This window comes from Symphalangus syndactylus, chromosome 12, assembly GCF_028878055.3.
Source record: "Symphalangus syndactylus isolate Jambi chromosome 12, NHGRI_mSymSyn1-v2.1_pri, whole genome shotgun sequence".
Classification (NCBI taxonomy): domain Eukaryota; kingdom Metazoa; phylum Chordata; class Mammalia; order Primates; family Hylobatidae; genus Symphalangus; species Symphalangus syndactylus.
Window position 1 is genome coordinate 128,016,703 of NC_072441.2, and position 22,381 is coordinate 128,039,083.

Below are 22,381 nucleotides of genomic sequence, written 5' to 3' on the forward strand. Positions count from 1 at the left end.
CCATTAACAGTGTCAAGAAAGCTCAGGAAAACAAGGAATCCTGTTGCCTGGCAAATACAGGAGTGGCAAATATATCAATTCTAGGCTAGTCTAGCTATTCTCTGCAACACTTCTGTACTTAGTAAATCTATCTAAGAGGAAAAAGAAACCACAGAATTTTATAGAAGATATTAAAAACAGCCTTGACACTAAAATAGAAAGGACTTAGAAATGTTTACAATACTTAGGTAATACCTTCAACACACCTTCACCAGAAATTCATAAGGGCTGAACCGTTGTGAGTTGGTGAGCACAAGAAGGGTCTACAAAGGAAATATAGTACCCAGGTGAGGAGTGAGGCTTCTGGGGTCAGGCTCTCTAGGTTCAGAGAGTGATGATAAGGGCTTACTAACAGAATTTGTATAAAGTACTTAGTATGATGCTTTACATGCAGTAATAATGCTAAAAAATAAGCTGCTATTATTATTACAGAGATAAACCCCAGACCTTGATTCAAGGATGGTGAGGTTAACAACATCACTAAGAGGAACACTGGAAAACAGTGATGCCAAGAATAAATTGCAAGGTTGTAGGGGAACCAAGACTATGCATCCAAAAAATATTTATTGAACAACTTCTCTGGGCCAGAGTTCAACTTTCCTTTCAGCCATGAATGATTCTAAATCAAACAAATAGATCACAGGCACCCATGTCTAGTGTTGGACAATGGAGCTCCTGGTTTAAAAAACAGCCTTTGGATTTTCTACATTTAGGGAGACAAGACTCAACCAGAATTAACAAGAAAATAAGCTAAGTGTGAGGTGTGGAGCAGTATACAAATGCTATAGGTAATCAGAGACAGGAGACAATAATAGAGGCCAGAGAGGTCCGAAGGGCTTCATTAAGCAGAAGACCTCACAGAGAATGAGGTGTCCTTGTCACCACAGTGGCTAGGTCTCCATCCAAAGCAGGCAGTCCTCTTAGCTGGTAAATGATGCTGCTGTTACAGAAATTAAAATATGACATAGAGATACATAAACAGAAATGCATAAAATGAAATAAAATCTGTTTCAGGTAAGACAGCAGGATGTAGTAGAAAGAGCACTGACTTAGAGCCACAAGGCCTCAGTGATTACTACCTGTGAAATCCTGGGTAAAATACTTATTCTCTCTAAAATAAATAAATGTTTTGTGAATAAATGGAATAAATAGAAATTCAGTTACCATACCCTGTTTAAATCATGTACAGCTCTATGGTCAATAAAACCACTCTGTGATCCTAGAAAGAGAAAATGTCTATTAAGTAAAGCATTGTTATTAATTCTTTTCATCCAGGGATGCTGAAACCAGAATAGATCTTTTTTTTTGGAAAATGTTATCTGCAGACTTCCATTTAAATCCATAGCCATCTCAACTTATCCATATATTTCACTCAACCAGTCACGATGCTCAGAAATGCAATTCAAAACACAGTTCTTAATCACCTACTATGTCCTAGAATATCCATAGATTTCACACAACCAGACATGTGATGGTCAGAAATGCAATTCAAAAATCAACCCTTGATCACCTACTACACGCCAGACACTGAGGCAGACGACAAGGATTTGACAATGACAAAGGCACCACTCCTGTGCCCCTATGGAGTTCATAAGCAGTTGACCAGGCTTTAACAACAGCATGCCAGAAGCCCTTCTACACTCTACTATTAGACAGCATAGATTTTCACTCTTGAAACCTCCAGCCATTGGTCCCAGTTTGGTCCTGTCTTCTACCCCTTGAAAATCCTTCAAAATACTAGAATATGGAGGTTCACTAACATTTCTGAGCTTTGTTACCCCCTCTCACCCAACACCATACCAAAGTGGACTGCTCTTGCTTGAACACATCCTTATTCTCCCATGTCTAGTTATGCATGGTCTTGGATTTCAGGAAGATCTTCAATTTGCCACCCCTATCTCTACATATCCCTGACCACCTACTGAAAACAAGTTCCCCTAACCTAACCCCCTTAACCTGCCTTATTTTCCTTACAGCACTTAATGATGGTCTGAAACTGCATTATTTTGTTTGTTTAATGGTTTATAAGTGATATGGTTTGGCTGTGTCCCCACCAAAATCTCATCTTGAATTATAGTTCCCATAATCCCCACGTGTTGTGGGAGATACCTGGTGGGAGGTAACTGAATCATGGGGGCGGTTACCCCCATGCTGCTGTTCTTGTGATAGCGAGTGAGTTCTCAGGAGATCTGATGGTTTTATAAGGGGCTTTTCCACCTTTTGCTTGGCACTTCTTACTGCCATCATGTGAAGAAGGACTTGTGTGCTTCGCCTTCTGACACGAATGTAAGTTTCCTGAGGCTTCCACAGCCATGCGGAACTGTGAGTCAATTAAACCTCTTTTCTTTATAAATTACCCAGTCTCAGGCACTCCTTTATAGCAGCATGAGAATGGACTAATACAATAAGCTTGTTATTTACATGCATTGCTAGAATGTAAACTTTGTCCCCAGCACCTATCACAGTGCCTGGATACAATAGGTACTCAATCAATTTTTGTCAGAATAAATAAACGACAGAATATACAAACGCTGTATCAGTTTAGCTATATCTTTCTGACTACATCTGTCCCTTTCAACTGGGTAGTATTTATATGCATATTTATATGCACACATATATCTTCCCTACATGGCTGGAAACTCCTTGAGGATCCATGTCTATTTCACCTTTGTATCTTCTGGACACTTGAGGTAGAGTGTTTCCTGGTTAATGTCTGTTAAATGGAATAAATACATGATATGGTTCCCTACTTGTTCCTCTGCAGGCTTCTTAATCTTAACTTTGTCAAATCACTACCTCAATCCTCAAGAATACGAACATATTTGATTGGTGACAAGGAAAAGTCAAGGACCATTTTAACCACATTTCTGTTGCTTCCTTTTAAGAATTACTTGGCCACTAAGCTTAAAGATTCTTTCCTCCCACCTCCTACAATCCATAAACCTCTTACTTGATAGGGCTTTTGCAAACATCTGTCAATTTCTTGGGGAGGGGAAAGTGAATAAAACCTTTAAAAAACATGCACTCTCCCAGAGTGCACCAATCTCTGCTTGCTGTGGGTACAAGCTATTTTTACCAGGTGATACTGTGATATTCCTTTTCAACACATGATATTCACTCTTTCAAGCTGTTCAGCACTGTTCTATTTGGTTTCATGTTACATCAATGAGACAGTTTGAGGGAAAAGGAAAAATGGGACATGCTATATTTAGAAGCACCACTGAAACCCTAAATAAAAACTCTGAAAATTTCCTAAGCTCTTTGGCATCTGCATTCAGGACCCTACCTACTGACCTAAGATTAAGGCTGAGTAAAAAATGCTTTTGTGTAGAGAGTATTTTCCTAAGAATATTAATTATAGAAAGCCATTTTCAGTGTATCCAAAACTTTAGAGGGTTAAAAATCATACAGACAGGCCATAGAAGAGTCAAAAAATTACTACATGTATTTTGTATCTTCATAGTATTTTTTACTCTGCAAATTATGAGTCTAATTATATTTTAAAATAATAACATGTCTGGTTATACATCTGGACATGCTGAGTTTGAGGCAGCCATGTGACAAGTACGAAGAGTTGGCCAACAGCAGTTAGACATGGAAAAACAAAGCTCTGGGGGATTTAGGCTGGAGTATCAATTTCTTGCATATGGGTAGAACATGAAACGATGAAAGAAAATAACATGAGTCTTGAAGGAGGAAAACTTACTATTCAAATTTTAGCAATCAATGTGTGCTGGAAGGACAAGAAAAAGGTTTCAAAAGAAGTATGTGCCTACGATAGTATCTAGCATGTTATGAAGGCTAAAACATCCTTAACTCACAGTCTCATTGCAAGACTCAGTGGTTACAGGCAAAAGGTCTTTGTAATCTGTAAAACATGATACAATGATTTGTTTCTCTTATTTCTAGAAGGAATGTAAGGGTGGTAGGGTAGATCAACTGCAAAACTAGCACAATCTTTACCTATAACTATGCCCTTTGCAATGTGACTTTGCAGATCTTCCTAGAAAGAGATGTAATCTCTTTCCCACTCCTGTATCTGGGCTGGTCTTGTCATCTGCTTTGGCCAATAGGATGCAGTAGAAATTCCACCATGTCACTTTTTCCTTACTTTCACTCTCTCTCGGTACCCTGCCCAGCTGTCATATGAACAAGCCCTGGTTCTCCTTCTAGAGGAAAAGAGATCACATGGAGGATAGTCCAGTGAGCCCAGCCAAGGCCATCCTTAGAGAGCCTATAGCCCTCAACCCCCACACATGTGAAAGAACCCAGTCATGATCAGCAGAGCTACCTTCTTGCCCAAGAGCTGACTAAAACACAAGAATAAGACCAACTGAGATAAAAAGAACTGACTTGTAGACTCATGAGCAATAATAAACATTCACTGTTTCAAACCATTGCATTTGAGGTGGTTAATTATACAGCAATAGGTAACTGATACAAGTAGCAATAAATAAACCAGTCCACCCCGAGCCATACTATGTGTCTGGCATTCTGCTAAAAAGCACTTTGCAGGGATTATTTGGTTATTTCACTTGTTTCTCACAATAAATTTATGCAGTAAATATCATTATTCCTATTTTATAGATTATAATAAAATCAAGGTACACATTGGTTAAGTTAACTTGCTCCAGTGTTGCACAGCTGGCAAACAATGGGACCAAAATTCAAATCTGGCAGTCCAACCTCAGGGCAGCACTTAATCTAAGAAAGAGCATCTTTTCCTTAATCAAACAAATAGGAACTTTCCCCAGTCTTCTCCAGGATAATTTGTTCTAACCTTTTCCTTCACTTCTGATTGTTCTAACTCAAAAGGCCATTTCTATAAATAACAGTAAAAACTGACTTCATTTGCTGATATGTTATTTCATTTGATCCTTACAATAAGCATTTAAGTTGCCACCATCACCTTTGTTTTATAGAGGTGAGAGGAAAAGGTGGGGGGTGAGCAGACTTGTTGGGCTGTAACTCCAGGTCTAGTAACTCCACAGCCAACACCCATGTTGCCTGGCCACTCTTCTGAACCGTCTCCAAATTCTCCATGCCTTCCTTAGGCTTAGTTGCCAGCCAACTGTTCCACTTACTGAACATATACCAAATATCCCCTATGTCTCTAGGCACAAGACTGGCCCTTGAGGAGGCTTCAAATCAGTTAAACCTATATTCCCTGCCCTCATGGAACTCAACACCACTTGGGGATGCAAGACAGAAATATACAAAAGGCTAAATGAACAGTAAGAGATGAAAAGTAAGAGGGTATTACTAATTGTCAAATGAATAGAATGAACAGATTCCAGAGTTCAAAGGAGAGTGAGAGAAAAGTATGTTAGATCTATCTAGCAAGACTTCCCATGGGAGGGATAATAGGATGGGAAATTCCCTGTGGGAACAGCCTGTCACTGCCATAGGTGTATGATTCTTGTTTTGGGTTGTCATGGTGACTGTATCTTCAAGATATTCATGTGGTGACTATTTAAATCTGGTGACTTTGGACAAGGCCAATTCCTAGTATGTAGACAAAAAAGATTCATCTAAGAGTTCCAACATATCCAGAAGTTGGCAGGACTGATAGCTGGATCCTGGAAACTTGAAACAACTACCAGGTCATGCCAATCAACAGATCTAGAAAATGAATAGTAAGATTAGTCTAGTCCCAGGGAGTAGAAAAAAAGATTGAGAAAAGGACCAAGAAGCAATGCAAGCCATGCATCATACATACAGAATGTCAGCAGGTGGTGTTCTAGCCCTTAGGGGCCAGGGAAAAAATAGGTAAGAATAAAACACCTGCACTTGAGAAAATTCAACCAGTTTCACTTCCAGATTATTTTCTTTCTGTTTTCAATACCCAGGAAAGACCCACCTTGATCTAATACAACCTAACTTCCCAGGGGTACCTCTTGCCACCTACGCCCTTGCACTCTGCGACACACCAGACACATTGTAACGACTGCAGTTTCTCAGCACACCTTCCTCTATTACACACCCATGCTGCTCCTGGCCTCTGGGACTTGGCACAAGCTTTTCCTTCTCTGGGATTTCTCATTTGTTCTACGTACCATACTCAATCCTGCCTTCCCCCTTCCCCTAGATAATTCCTACTTTTCCTTTATTTCTTAGTTTAAATGTCAATTCCAGTTGAAAATAGGGAAAACAGGAATCCCTGGGTGGGAAAAGACCATACATGAGGAAAGAGGCTGGTACGGTGGGCCTAAAGCTAGATGAGATTGGTGGTTCCAGGTTCGGTGAGAGGTTCTAACTGAAAGCCACATTTAACAGTCTGAGAAAAGGAAGGCAGTGTGATAAAGAATGAAATAATTCTGTTACTAGGGTCCATGTCACAATGCTATGGGACTACCATGAAGGCAGGCCAGACAAGAAGAAAATGCTTCACCAAAAACTGGGAAGAGAGGAGCATCTGAGATCTGGAAACAGGAAAAATGGCAAAAGTCCCCAAGTGATGGTGGAAACGCTAGAAGAGGTCTTACAGAAAGAGGGTGGTTAGCCAGAGAGATAAGCATATCAAAATAGATGAGTGCAAATGCTGATATAGGAACAGAGATCTGGAGACAGTGGCCATAGAGGAAGCTAAAAAACCATCAGGTAATATAACATGTATATGTTTCCTACAGTGGCAGTAGCATAGGAGAAAGGTACAGGCAGCTTTAAAGCAACAAACAAAACAACAGTAGACAATGACCAGGAAATATGGTGAGAAGAGTCATCAGAAGAAAAGAAAGGCAAAACTGTAAGTAGCAGAACACATTATATAAATAACATTAATAATAAAAATAATATTCACCATGTATGAAGCGCTTACTCAATTACCAAGAATCTATTAATAATATGCATTATTTCATATGGGAAAAATGGCCTTGAGGATGTCCAGAGAGATACAAAAAAGGAGCAAGGCTGACAGTGTGCCATTTTGTAGGTGGAAGACTATACATCCACTGGAAATATTTAAAGTGACCTCTTCTAGGATCCAACTGGAGGGGTCTAGAGGACATTCAGGTTACATTTGTTTAGAATCCAATTATCCTACCAGAATGAAACCTTCTTGAGGACAGAGATTGTGCTTTTTGTTCACCACTGTGTGAACAGAACCTGGCACTGGGCCTGACACATGAGGGTACTAGATAAATATGGGTTGGTAGACTTAACAAACAAGTATAGATGTGTGAATGGATGGATGGATTAATGGATAAAAACTCAGCTTAACATATTTGTATCATTGGGAAGCAAGATAGAAAGCATGTGTCCATGTTTGAACCAAAAATTTAAAGGGGAATGGAAACATCCCAAATCCACACCTGCTGATGACAGTGAGAAATAAGGTGAGATACTCTCAAGAGAACGGTAGAATTCATCTGCCCCCACCTTTTCCCTCCTGCGTATTCTCTTCCAAATCTCTTTTCTATTCACACCCTACAGGCCAAGCAAACAAATGATTCTCCTCATTCACTGATTCAACAAACACTTCCTAAGCTCCTCAAGGGGCCAGGGCCCAAGGCAGGCATGAAGTAGCACTGAGCACACAGACAAGCAAGACACAGGCTGGGAAATATCAACTAAGGTGGGTGTGGTATGGTAAGTGCAGAGGGTTCCTGTAAGAATACAGAATAGTCATGCCCAACTCAATTTGGGGTGGTCCAAAGACATAAAAGGCATCCCAGATAAATATGATGGCATGGCTACAGGGACAAGAAGAGGAAGAGTAGTCCATTCAGAGGTAGAAAAAGTGAGAAATGACACAAATTAGGTCCCTCCTCTGGGCTCTCAGGGCACCCTGCACATATCTCACATTGCATTTAGAGCAAAGACCAATGCTATCTGCTTATTTTCCTTGTTTTCTCCACAAGATTGTGGACTCCTTGAGATCAAAGGCTATGTTATTCATCTATATACTTCTAGCATCCAGCCAAGTTTCTGCGATACAGAGGATACTTAACTGGATGAACATGAATTTCAGAAAGGGAAGGCAACTTACCATAATGGTTAAAAACATGATAAAGAACACTGAAACTCACTTGGCTGTGATACCTTGAGCCATTTCTCTGTGCCTCAGTTTCTGCATCTGTGACATGAGGATAATAATAATAATACTTATCTGTATTAGTTGGGTCTGCCCAGAAACAGACAATGAGACAGACAGAAGTGCAAGAGATTTATTAGTTTATTGTGAAAATTTTGGGGTGGGGAGGGTGAAGAAAGTAGAATTGGAGACAGAGCCTCAGACTATGAGGCAGATCAGACAAAGGCTTGCCAACCTAATGGAGAGCTCTGAAATAAAGACTACCCATTAGGGGAGTTCCCACACTGGGCAGAAATGGCCAGGCCTTAGTACTCCCAGAGTGTTCAGTCATTGGCTAGGACCGCCCAGCAAAAGCATGGCCTACAGGCACTGCAACGGGAGACTGTCATCTAACTGCACTCCTTGCAAACAAACATAAGCTTCCTCTTAAAGGCAGATCTGAATGGTGCACCTCCATGAGGGCCACACTACCTGGTGGGGTTGTGAGGTTTCCTTTAGTTACTATGGATTAAACACTTTAAACAGTGCCCAGAATTTAGTATGCATTATTTAAGGATTTGGTCTTACTGTAAGTTATCTATACAACTACATATAATTTTAAAACTTGGGTCTATGTTAGTAATTATAAACTCGAATGACTACAGGGGATAGGTAGGAAACATAAATGTGTAAATTGACCTAAAAAAGAGAAAAGGAGGCCCACGGTCTCTATAGCCTAACTGGAGAGTACATGCCTTGCCTTAAGGGATTCAGGTTAAAAACAATACCAAAGAAAATAGTCACTATTCAAGCCCAGCAAAGAGTCAAACCTTGAAAACTAAATTGGCATATAATTTTATGAACAAACAAAAGCTATTATGTAAATATCTTCTCCATCACTTTTGGTCATTGACAGTTAAGTGCAGAGCATCATAAGGACCTTACTTTTCAAAATCCATGCTGGTGAACTTGACCTCTTTGATACTTTAGGATTGATATTATAATCTCAAGAGGTATCAAGGAATATTGAGGCTTGTTCTGCATTTGGTTATTCAAAGCTTTGATTTTTTTAAATGTATAGAGATACTCTGTGCTGGATATTAAACACACGTCTATTTCTTTTTCCTCTCCAACAAGGGAAATAGAAGAAAAATTATCTTGAATGAGGGATATAAATCATGCTTGAGTGCTACAAGGCAGTCAGGGTACCTGGCCGGGGGAAGTAGGCAGACAACTTTGTCCAGCCACAATGGACGAAGAAGAGAGGGAGTGGTGTGGGGAAATCAGGTTCTGGGCCTGTAAGGTGTGGAGACATAGGCTCACTGTGCCACTGAGTTCTGAAACTTGTTTGAGACTTGGCAGGTGACAGTGGGAAAGTATCCCTACAAGTAGGATCATACTGGTGGCAGTGCAGTAGTTAGAACAGAGGACCCAGTGTAGCACCTTCTCAGCTAGAGGCCGACCCAGGCCCTCCTCCATAGTAAGAGCGGGAGATTCTGCTTCATGAAGTCCTTAGTCACTGCTCTGGATCTTGATCCTGAGCCAAGTTGTGACTCTGCCACCAGTTCTCTATGACTTAGCTGCAAAGCATGACATCACTTATGATTCCTGATTGCGGCATATTGATGTAGTTTGAGCTGCTGAGGGGAAAAGGAATGTGGACACCCCTGTTATACCTAATTATGTATCATGAAAAGTCAAACAGCTTCTGTTGGAAGTCGAGCTTTTGACAAATAGATGGCAGGTGCCTAAATGACGTTCCTTGACGACACTTGAAAAGATCATAACAATCTCTCTGAACTCTGAAATTCTAGGTTTTATATAAAGAGATTTGACAATTTATTCTGTTTTTACTTGTAATGAACAGTATATGACAGGCAAACTTTAGGGCATACAATAACTTTTCATTTCAATTCTGTAGCACAGTGGAATATTTGAAAAATACTTTATTGAGATAAAATTTATATAACAAAACTAACCATTTTAAAGTGAACAATCAGTGGCATTTAGTAGGTTCACATTTTTGTGCAACTATGACCTCTATCAAGTTCCAAAATGTTTCTATTATTCCCCCTTATTCATTAAGCAGTTTTTCCCCATTTACCCCTGCTCCCTAACCCCTGGCAACCACCAATTTGCCTTGACACTATAGATTTATCTATTATGGATATCTCATAAATGAAATAATATAATATGTGACCTTTTGTGTCTGGCTTCTTTCACTTATGTTTTGGAGGTTCATCCATGTTGTAGCATGTATCAGAATTTCATTTCTTTTCATGGCTGAATAATATTCCACTGCATTATATAAAACAATTTGTTTATGCACTCATCCATTCATGGACATCTGGGCTGTTTCTAACTTTTGGCCATTTATGAATAATGCCTCTATGAACATGTGTGTACTTGTACTTGAATACTTGTTTTCTATTCTTTTGGGTATATATGCCAAGGACTGAAAGCAAAATAGGAGGCTTCCATTTTCTCCATATCCCCACCAATACTTTTTTTTTAAATCATAGCCATGCTAGTAGGTGTAAAGTGGTATCTCATTATGGTTTTAATGACGCTGAACATCTTTTTATGTGTTTGCTGGCTATGTCTTAACATTTTAAATAACAATCAGGGATCCAAATTTCAGTTAAAATTTCATTTTATATGAGGCTTCCAAATGCAAATAAATGAAGTGACAGTTTAACAGGTACTTTCTGTGAGCTTCACTAAGCCCGTGCATGTATAGGCAATGACAACTGCAACACAACTTGCTAAGTTTTAGGGTAGTATTTTTTAAACTTTATTGTAAAATGCATTTCCATCTCAGAAATCTTATCTTAGAATCAGAGAAATATGATTGATATTTAAGAAAATGCAAGCTCTACAAGGGTGGCAATTTTTATTTATACCACCCTACTAGGCACTCAATAAATGTTGGCTAATTAAAGGTATCAGTTTGACTACCTGGACCCAGTATCAGTTTGACTACCTGGACCCAGAGACTGAAAAATTTAATGCAGGCAGTAAGAAAGAAAAATGAATCTAGGATAATTTCTAGATTCAATATTTTTCTGCCTAGGGCCACTGGGTAAAATGGTGGTGCCATTAACCAGAATAGTGAATATAGGAACAAGAACACTTACAATAAAAGAATTATCCTGGGCCAGGTGCGGTAGCTTATGCCTGTAATCCCAGCACTTTGGGAAGCTGAGGGGGATGGATTGCTTGAGCCCAGGAGTTTGAGACCAGTCTGGGCAACATGGAGAAACCTCATCTCTACAAAAAAATACAAGCATGATGGTGCATGCCTATAGTCCTAGCTACTAAGGAAGCTGAGGTGGAAGGATTACCTGAGCCTGGGGGGTGGAGGCTGCAGTAAGTCCTGATCGTGCCACTGTACTCTAGCCTGGGTGACAGAGTAAGACACTGTCAGGAAAAAAAAAAAAAAAAGGAATTATCTTAGAATTCTTACCATTAATGCGGAGGTCCATTTTTACTACTTTTTTTTCTTTAGGCTAGTCAAGTGAAGCCATTTTTACTTTTTAATCTTCAATTTTTATGATCCCTTTATAACAACCTTTCTACGTGGATAAGTGTAAAAGAAAAGTGAAAGGGTGCTATAGAAACATAAGGTAAGAACGCTGCCCCTTTCAAAATTTCCCATTTAATTTTTTTGTGGTTTGGTTTCTCCTCCTATATATCCTATCCTGTCCTTACCCCTGCTGAATGTCAATCCATCTCACATCAATCTAGTACTCCATGGTTATAATGACAGTGTTTACAGTACTGGTTATCCCAACTTGGTTTTGTAAATTTAAGTCTGTTCTCTAGCTTATGAATTAGAGAACATCTCCCACAGAACATCATTTATCTATAAAAGTGGATCATGGTCCACTGTGACCCCTATATGACACCACTTTGTGATTAGAGGACACAGCACTAAATTTTAGTTTACTCTGATCACTTCCCCCTGTAGACTGGTTCTTCCATTTCAAAAATCAGAAAAAAATAACTCAAGCTTACTTTAATTTGGAAAAATGTTTTGGTGCTGTCTTTTAAAATTATTTTATTGTAAGAATACTCTAGCTTTGCTTGCATAATTTATACCTAAAAAGAATAAATCACACCCTTGAAGGTGAGAGAAATATTATTTCAACTCACAAGATTGTCCCATGTATACAAAAGTTTCTTGAGCTCTGTTCTTGTGTCATATGTCCCAAACAACATGGTAACTTGACATCATATTATAGTACAGTCACGTGTTGCTTAACAATGGGGATACATTCTGAGAAATACGTCAGGCAATTTTGTCATCATGCAAACATCACAGAATGCACTTACACAAAGCCTAGGTGGTATAGACTACCGCACACCTAGGTTACATGGGATAGCCTACTGTTCACACGCTACAAACTTGGACAGCATGTGACTGTAGTTAATACTGTAGGCCTCTGTAACACAATGCTGGTATTTGTGTATCTAAACATAGAAAAAGTACAGTAAAATAGAGAATAAAAGATTAAAAACAGTACATGTTTATAGGCAGTTGCCATAAATGGAGCTTGCAGGACTGGAAATTACTCTGAGTGAGTCAATGAATGAGTGCTGAGTGAATACAAAGGCCTAGGACATTGCTACACACTACTGTAGACTTTATAAACACTGTACAATTAGGCTACACTGAATTTATAAAAATGTTTTTTCTTTTAATAGTAAATTAACTTTAGCTTCTGTAACTTTTTTACTTTATAAATTTTTAAACTTTTAGACTCTTATAATAACACTTAGCTAAAACACAAACACATGTACAGCTGTACACAAATATTTTCTTTCTTTATATCCTTTTCTATAAGCTTTTTTCTATTATTTTTTTTTACTTTTAAAAGCTTTGTTGTTAAAAATTAAGATAAGAATGCACACAGTAGCCTAGGCCCATACAGGGTCAGAATCACCAATATCCTCCACATCTTGTCCCACTAGAAGGTCTTTAAGGGCAATAACAAACATGGACTTGTCACCTCCTGTGATAATAATGCCTTATTTTGAAATAATTCCTGAAGGACCTGCCTGAGGCTGTTTTACAATAAACTATTTTTTAAAATTAGTAGGTGTACTTTTTTTTTTTTTTTTGAGACTGTCTCGCTCTGTCACCCAGGCTGGAGTGCAGTGGCGCGATCTTGGCTCACTGCAAGCTCTGCCTCCCGGGTTCACACCATTCTCCTGCCTCAGCCTCCTGAGTAGCTGGGACTACAGGCGCCCGCCACCATGCCCAGCTAATTTTTGTATTTTTAGTAGAGATGGGGTTTCACCGTGTTAGCCAGGATGGTCTCGATCTGACCTCGTGATCTGCCTGACTTGGCCTCCCAATGTGCTGGGATTACAGGCGTGAGCCACCTCACCCGGCCGGTGTACATTCTTAAATAATGATAAAAAATATAGTATAGTAAATGCATAAACCAGCTACCTAGTAATGTATTAACATTATCAAGTGTTATATACTGTACATAATTGTATGTGCTATACTTTTATATGATTGGCAGCACAGTAGGTTTGTTTACACCACTATTACCACAAACATATGAGTAACGTATTATGCTATGATGTTACGATGGCTATGAAGTCACTAAGCAATGGGAGTTTTTCAGCTCCAGTATAATCTTAGGGGATCACCATCACATATGAACTTTGTTGTTGACCTAAACGTACTTACATGGTGCATGACCACACAGTATTACACTCAGTGTCATTTCCCCCTCAACAAGAACAGACAGGGAAAGTTTGTAGTACAAAACTCTTATTAGTAATACAAACCTGGGGTGTGACTTCTATTATTACCATCATGCACCAGGCACTTCTAGAACACTAGTTCCACTGACCTGAGTAAGATCCTCAAAACTTTTGCTTCCCAGATGACCCTTTTGTCCAGAAACACATGCTGTGAGAATAAAAAGACCTTTACTTTCAGAAGTGTAGGGAAAAAGATGGGCACCCAATCTTCAGGGAAAGAAAAGGAAATCCCTTTGTAATAGCAGCAGAGCAAACTAACCCAGATCAATCACAAGTTGCATAACAGAGCAAAGTTGTACAGAGTCCTACTCAAACCTCCAGCAGCAAAAACATGACTTCCTGGCATAGACTTCCTATTTAGGCAGTCTGCAGTTGATGACTACTCAGAACTTTTGCTTTTTATTTTCTCCTTACTCCCATCTCCACCCTACCTCTCTGAAATTTTAACTCAAGTCAGCACAACTTCAAAACTTTTCCTGTAAAGGTTTTGGTTGAAGGAGCCTCATACTAAGTCATTTGCTCAATAAATAACTTGCTGATAGTCTCAAAGGGCTGGGATTACAGGCATGAGGCACCGTGCCTGACCTATATAGAATTTTGAAGGTCAAAGTAGAAAGATTTTTTTCAACACTATCCACCAGTTGGGATAAGTTCCTTTGTGGTATATTTGAAATTGATTGTCGGGCACGGTGGCTCACGCCTGTAATCCCAGCACTTTGGGAGGCCGAGGCGGGTGGATCATGAGGTCAGGAGATCAAGACCATCCTGGCTAACATGGTGAAACCCCGTCTCTACTAAAAATACAAAAAGTAGCTGGATGTGGTGGTGGACGCCTGTAGTCCCAGCTACTCGGGAGGCTGAGGAACGAGAATGGTGTGAGCCTGGAAGGCGGAGCTTGCAGTGAGCCAAGATCGTGGCACTGCACTCCAGCCTGGGCGAAAGAGCGAGACTCTGTCTCAAACAAAAACAAAAACAAAAACAGAAACGAAACAAAAAAAACAAAACAAAAAAAATTGATCGTGCTTTGAAGTCACAAAACCAGGATTTAAGTCCCTATTCTTGTCATTTACTGGATATCTATTATTGGGCAAGTCATCCAACTTCTCCAAGGCTGTCATTTTTAAAGTGGTGTCTTGGTCAGGGTCTCAACAGGAAACAGAAGGCATATTCAAAAAGGGAAATTGAGCAGGATTTAATGAAGATAAGTCATTGAAGATAGAAACAGTGGAGACCCAGCCCTAGATCTTGAGAGAACTCATAGAGAAAGCTGTAGCTGTAGACTGGATAGGTGCTGTGGCCTCCATGCAGCCACTGCTAGCCACTGCTAGCCAGTAACCTGGAAGGGAGGGGGCTGGAGAAGTAAATATTCCAAACTCACTTTTCATCTGTCGGAGATATCCTGTAAGTGCTCCGTATTGGCTGAATCCTTCCAGAAGCAAGAGTGCAAGGGAGCTTGTTGATGAAGCTATGAAGGTCAGCCCTAAGGCCACAGAAAGGATTGGGAAAAGGGTAGAGAGTAACATCTCAAGGGCAAATGAAAGATACTTGGCCCAAAACTTAATAATGGCTGTCCACCTCTCACATAGATTTGCTGTGAGGATCAAATTAATAATATTAATATATGTAAAAATACTTTGTAAGCTGTAAACAAAATACACAAATATAATAATTATAAGGTCTATCCTATAAGAAATAAAAAAGAATAATACCAATCTATGGTATGAGTCTTCTAAGGTTGACAGACCTCTCACACTTTCAAATCTAGTATATTCTTTACACTGGAATTTATTCTTTCTGGTTAAAAGTTCCAACCGTGAGGACAAAAATCAAACAGAAAAGGGAATTTTCTGTACCAAATGATTTTTCAGTACTAGATAAGTGAAAAATTAATTCCTCTGGCAAGATGGGTGTGACAATGGTCAGGCAGGACTCAGACACCTACACATCAGCATCTACCAGGTTGTTTTCCCGCCTTCCTCCCTTTGCCAGATCTTAATCTAACTTCTGCCAGCAGCAGAACTCCATTTTCTATTGCACTTCAGAACCAGTTCTTATAAGCACAAATTCATTTGCCAAAGAAACATTCAACAAGCATTTAGAGAGAACCACTATGCTAAGCATCTACTTACTGGTAGACAATATTTATGTCAACATTTACTCAGCATATAAAACTTATAACTCAATTTACAATAGTTTTACTCCTTGCTCACTCCTCTCAAGCCACACTGACCTCCTTGCTGTAACTTGAATCCCTCTAGGTATACTCCCGCCATACGTCCTTTGCCCTGGCTGTTCCCTCTGCTTATAACCCCCAGATACCCACACAACTAAAACTTCCTCATCTTCATCAAGTTTTGTTCAAATATCACTTCCCAGTGAGGGCTACTGTATTCAAGATTGCAATCCTCCACTGGAATCCTTATCCCTCTTTATCTTACTCTATTTTTTTTTCCCACATAGCATTTATAACTGTCTAACATGCTCTATTATGCATTTCTTGATTATGGTTATTTTTAATGTCTACTTTCTCTTGTTCCTTTGCTGACAGGGATAGCTGAGTTTTGTTCACTGATACACCCTAAACAGCTACAGCTGGGCCAGGTCCATACCAGACACTCAATAAACATTCACTGAATCTACCAATCAATCACGCCTATAATCCCAGCACTTTGAGAGGCTGAGGTGGGAGGATCACTTGAGGCCAGGAGTTTGAGAATAGCCTGGGCAACATAGAAAGACCCTGTCTCTACAAAAAAATGAAAAAATTAGCTAGGCTTGGTGGCGTGAACCTGCAGTTCCAGCTACTCAGGAGGCTGAGGTGGAAGGATTGCTTGAGCCCAGAAGGTCAAGGCTACAGTGAACTGTGACCATGCCACTACACTCCAGTTTGGGTGACAGAGCAAGATCGTCTCAAAAACACAAAACATAAAAAACAAAAACCAATCATCCATCAGTCATCTGAAATGGTTGTAGGAGGCTCAGAGACATGAGCAACTTTTTGTCAATGGAACTATTAAAAGTACAAAAAGAAGCTATTTTGATGTTATATTTTAAATATAATAGACTCACCCCAACTATAACTTGTTGCAAAATTGTTGCTCATAGGTGAAAATTCATAGTGATGATTAACCTTCATTATAATGAAATGTAAAAGCTGCAGTATTTCTATTAAAAGAAACATAAGATCACGTATCAAGCTGGTACTATAGATAATAAGCATTTGCAATTAACATACTGTGAATAACTGTAAACTCTGTTATTATAATAATAAAATTTAAAAATTCCTACAGCAACTGGGAACTCCATGGCAGTTGCAATGTCAACACTAGCCACTTTGCCAGTTGTTCAGAGGCTGTGCAAATTAGCACAAACTGGTAGTAACAGTAACATACATAGTACTTTTGGGAGTCATTTTTGCACAACATAAGTTTAGAGGTTTTTTTTTTCTTTTCTTTGGATAAAATATCATACTCTGATGCATGAACATGTGGAACAGAGATGAACTTCAAACTAGTGAGGAGAATAAACCATGTAGTAGGCAGTTTAGGTTCTTCTGAGTAAACTATTGCCAGACTCTGATTTGAGTGAACAAAGGTGCTTGTGTGGCAAATTTTGGTCCATAAATTCATGGTTTGAATATGTGGAAAAGATGCATCAAGGGATTAGTGTAATTATTTTGTTTCAGAGATACCTAGAAGATCAAAGAGCTCAAATGACAAGGAGGTATGAAAGTATCAAAGTGGTAAATGATTTCTTCTGAGAAAGTCAAACCTTCTGCTTCCATCACCTAAGATACTATAAAACCAGAAAGATTAGGAAGCTACTGCACAGCTGTCTTTTTTGGTCAATGAAAGACATTGCTAGTGGACCTTATCACAGATTAAACTCAGCTTGGACAATGACCCTAACTCAGCTTCAGTTATAATCAGCTTTACACACAAAAAGTGTGTGGGGTGTGTGTGTATGTGTATGTGTACGTGTGTGTGTTGGTACATGATGAGTATTTTGGGGTTTCTCACATGTAAATCCAAATTGAACTGTTCCAAAACAAGAATTAAAATCTCACCTGTTTCATATTCTGCATGCTGAATTATTTTGAAAGAATCAATACAGCTTTTTACTAAATACCATGTGTTACTGGCTACATTAAGTCCCTTCAAATTCATATGTTGAAGTGCTAACCCCCAGTATCTCAGGATGTGACTGTATTTTCATATAAGGCCTGTAAAAAAGTAATTAAGGTAAAAGGAGGTCATGCGAGTGGGCCCTAATCCAACAGGACTGGTATTCTTAAAGAAGAGATTAGGCCGCAAACAGAGCAAAGAACATATGAAGAGATAGACAAGGCAGCCATCTTAGAAGCCAAGGAGACAGGTCTCAGAATAACAACCCTGCTAACACCTTCATCTTCAACTTCTAGCCTCCAGAACAGTGAGGAAATAAATTTTTGTTGTTTAAGCCTCCCAGTCTGTGATCTTTGTCATGGCAGCCCTAGCAAACTAATACTCTATGTATGATTCATCTCATCATATTGTTCTATCAAAAGATGAAATAGATTTTAAAAATCCAGTTCCCAATAAAAAAATCGTAAGTTGATAGATGCCTCATTTATGCAGTACCATGAGTGAATAAGTCATTTCACATTAAGATATCCAGATAACTGAAGCTTGCCCTTAACAAACCAAAGTTTGTAATCTAATCCTATCAGATGGAAATGTTTCTAAAATACATCATTATATACTGCCCCACTTTTTAGAGAGAATATACAATTTAACTCTTTTAAAGAATAAAAATTAAAATTTCCAATAAATCAGCAATAATATTCAGTACTCTAATTCAAGTTTTACTTTGACCCAAGAATAAGACTGATTTCTCATGTCTTATCGTTATAATTCATTCGCCCCTCACATCCAGCTAATATTTCTTGAAACTTGTATCTAGCAAGGCTTCTAAACTACTTTAGGCTGAGAAACTAAGGAACTAAACATGTTAGAGCTATGTCTGAAGTAAAAATAAAAAGACTTGAGGGAATATGAGAGGAGCTTGCCTCTGAGTAAATGAGTTAGCATAGTCTTTGTGGATATATGTTTGCTTTTGAGAAAATTTTTGCTTCCATCATAGTTTTTGCCTGTATTCCCAAGACATAATGTTGTAAAAAGTTCATGACCACTAAGTTTGGATAAGTGACATTTCAGTTTTACAACATTTTATTAATATTTTTTGGCTTGTTTCTACCTCAAAAACTTTTCACGGCATATTTATGATAGATTGATATTATAATCTATATAGTGTTGATTCAGCCCTATAAAAAAGATGAATTTGAATATATCAACTTAAAAACTAACAGCTAGCATGTATCAGTATTTACCATGTGCCTGGTACTGTGCTAAACACACTTTACATATTTCACTTAACTAAAACAATGCATAGAATTTATTGAAAGCAGGAAAAAGGATGCAAAATCACTATGATTTTTCAGGAACTGTGAATAATGGATGGATATTATCATACCCATTATCATATTATGCAAATGAGCAGTACTGCTCAAATAAAACATTTCAGTTTTTTTTAAGCTACTAATGAAAACTAGTACCAAATTAAATATAATCTTGGCACAAGACAATCACTATTTTCCATGGACCATCACTCCTGACATCAACCTGAAAAATTAAAGCACCTTCTCTAACTTTCCTGCGGCTCAGGATAAACTTACAAAGAAGGTATGCTATTATGCAGAATTAGGCCTCCCAAAGGCATGTACTTTACACATCTGGAGGTTAATTTTAAACATGAACTTTATTGATATATAATGCACATAAAATCAAATGCACAAATCATAAAGGTTCAGTTTGATGAGTTTTGACAAATGGATACACCTTTGTAACCAACACCCCAATCAAGATAAAGCATATTTCAGTCACCCCAGTGAGCTTCCTCCTGTCCCTTTGTAGCCAAATCTCCCTCCCCAGCTACAGGGAGCCATTTTTAAGCAGATGTAGTAGCAATGGTGGTAATAGCTACTGTTTATGTTTGGTTGATAACAGCAGTATTTACTGAGTGCCCACATGGCAGGCACTGTACATATATAATATTCTATTAATTCTCATGTCAACTTTACGAGGTTGGTATTAACCCCATGTGTCTATGGCGAAAAAAGTGGGGGGAAGGACCAAAAAATTAATCATGCAAAGTCACATAACTACTGAGTGGTGAGGTCAGACCGGAACCAAGAATATCTAATTTAAAATCCCTCATGCTAATCTATATTGCGCTTACACAAAAGCTAAGGAGTTTTCTGTCGACCCAAAACACACAGTAAGTAGAGGAATTAGTAAGGCCACCAGCTCTAACTCACAACTCCACCTCTATTACAACCCACACCCAAGTACCTTACCTTAGCAAGCAAGTAAAGGTTTCAGAGGCTAATACTAATGATAACTAAAGAGGATTACTTTAGTTCTTCAACTAAAAACCTGCATGTAAATCCCTCATGTATTTCTAGAGTAGTTAGTAGAGGGGGAAAATCCTCTGTATAAGTGGGTAGGTCACAACCCCATCGGCCCCAAGGATTTTGTTAGTGCTTTAAAAAATGAATGGAAGGAATCCAACCATCCACTTGCTCATGGTTGACCCCATAAGCCACAGTGCCACAGTCTACCCTACCTAAAAACTGAAAGGAGAGCTGCTGCGCAGCATTGTACTGTCACTTTATTAAGGAAGCAAGTGGTGTCATGCAGCATTGTACTGTCACTTTATTGAAGAAGCAAGGAAGCAAACATCTGGAGTGAACCTTTTGATTCCTTGTTACGTTAATTTTATTCAGTGTTTTAAACTCAACCCACTCACATTTACAAAACACTTCACACAGACTACTTCCCTCATGAATGGAGTTCCATTCACATCTCACTTAAAACATCAAACTTATTCTGAAATGACGGAGGTTAAAGCTTGTTCAGTGTCAATTTGCAAGTATTATAAAATATTAAAAGCTAGGCGCACAAATGCAGGAGGATAACGTGAGGCAGCTTCTTCAAGGAGCTCTACTAAATTAAAGCATTTAGGTAAGGGGCATGGATAGGCTTAAAAGCACCACAGAGCTCTCAACAAACTGTGTTGTGGATCCCGGTATTTAAGTCCCCAGTGGGAAGATTTTATGAGAATTATCACCCTAGAGTGGTATTGGCTAACAGCTTGGGAATCAATATGACTCATTTTCCCCCAAACCTGGAATTGTTTTCTAGAAGTCCCTCCCTTCGGTTTCCCTGTGGTCTCCTTAAATCCCTTAACATATGTTGGGGGAGGGGAGGTTCTCTCCTTATAGAAACAAATAAGTCTCCTGCAGGTTCAAGACTTCAAGACCTGTGTTTACTAAATCCTACAGGTATGACAGCCCCCAGCCCAAAGAGACAACAATAACAACATACACAGGTACACCCTACGAACACCTGAGCCTCCTTCTTCCTCAGCTAAACATGAGCACTGCTTAGTGTAACACAAGCGCCTTCCCAATCTCGTCTAGAAATACCCAAGTCCCAGGTCCACAGCGGGATGCAATAGAGGTAAAACAGGGGAGCGTGCTGCCCTCCCTGTGTAACAATTAGCGAAAGTCACACAGAGGGGCCCCCTGAGGATCCAAGCCCGCGCGCCCAGCGCCTCGGGGCCCTGATCGCCCGAAGCTGCCTGGACTTTTTGGCGCCACCAGGACGTTCAACAAAGCCACCTCGAGGACAACTACGGAAAGGCGCAGAGAGGAGTGGCGCGGGGCTGCTGCGGGGTCGCCTGTCGCCGGGGAGGGGGCGCGCGTCAACCCAAGTTTCGGCTGTCTACCCTGGGGCCGGGAAGTCTCAGGAGGCCGGGACGGGTGTGAACCGGACATGCGGGGCCAGAGCCGCCAGATAGGCTGCGGATGGGGTCGCCAGGAGCCCTCGGGTCTGGGCAGCGCGGGGGCAGGATCCTCTTGCAAGGGCCCTCTCCCCCTCCCTGGGAGTCGGGTGGCCAGGCTGGCCGCTGGGAGAAGCCAGTCGCGACCACGTGGCCCAGCGGGCGTCCGTAACAGAGGGCGGGCGGAGTCGGGGGTGCGGGGCCTGCGCCGAGGCGCTTCTACCTGGTTCTTGAGGCGCATCTTCCCCGCCTGGCGATCCGGCCCGAGGCGGCGGAGGCTGGGTGGGGCGGGGCGCGGCAGGCGGGAAGACGTCCGCAGAGTCTCACCGCGCTCGCTCTCTAGCTCGCTCTGCGGCTCCGCCAGCGTCGCCGCCGCTACCCCCTGGCCGCCTCGAGGGGGCGCTTCGCGTAGAGACGGAGGACGACTCCTGAGAGTCAGGTTCCTGTGGTGGCCCTGGCGCCTACCTAGGGGGTTGGCATTCCAGTATGCTCAAAATGTTGAAGGAGAAAGTCTCCTCTCTTTCCTCCAATGCTGCTCCCTGTGGTCCGCTTAAATTTTAAATGAGGTAGCTTCTTTGCAGCTAAAGTTCACTGATACCGTTTGGACCAATGTTAATTGCTGTGCCGGGCCCAGGGGGTTTATAAATGCGACGAATTCAGAACCCTTAG

General features: G+C 40.1%; 1 protein-coding gene across 3 annotated transcripts in view; it reads right to left on the reverse strand.

Annotated features, from left to right (window-relative positions):
* Positions 1-22,064, reverse strand: part of ELAVL4 (ELAV like RNA binding protein 4) — a 157,166-nt gene extending 135,102 nt beyond the window's left edge. For 2 of the 3 annotated variants that reach the window (XM_055254796.2, XM_055254788.2), the window contains exon 1: positions 21,936-22,064. In XM_055254796.2, coding sequence (XP_055110771.1) covers positions 21,936-21,953 — 18 coding nt within the window. In that variant the 5' untranslated portion in view covers positions 21,954-22,064. The remainder of the gene's footprint in view (positions 1-21,935) is intronic. The other variant, XM_055254792.2, reaches the window with a different exon arrangement.
* Between the last annotated feature and the right edge of the window lie 317 nt (positions 22,065-22,381).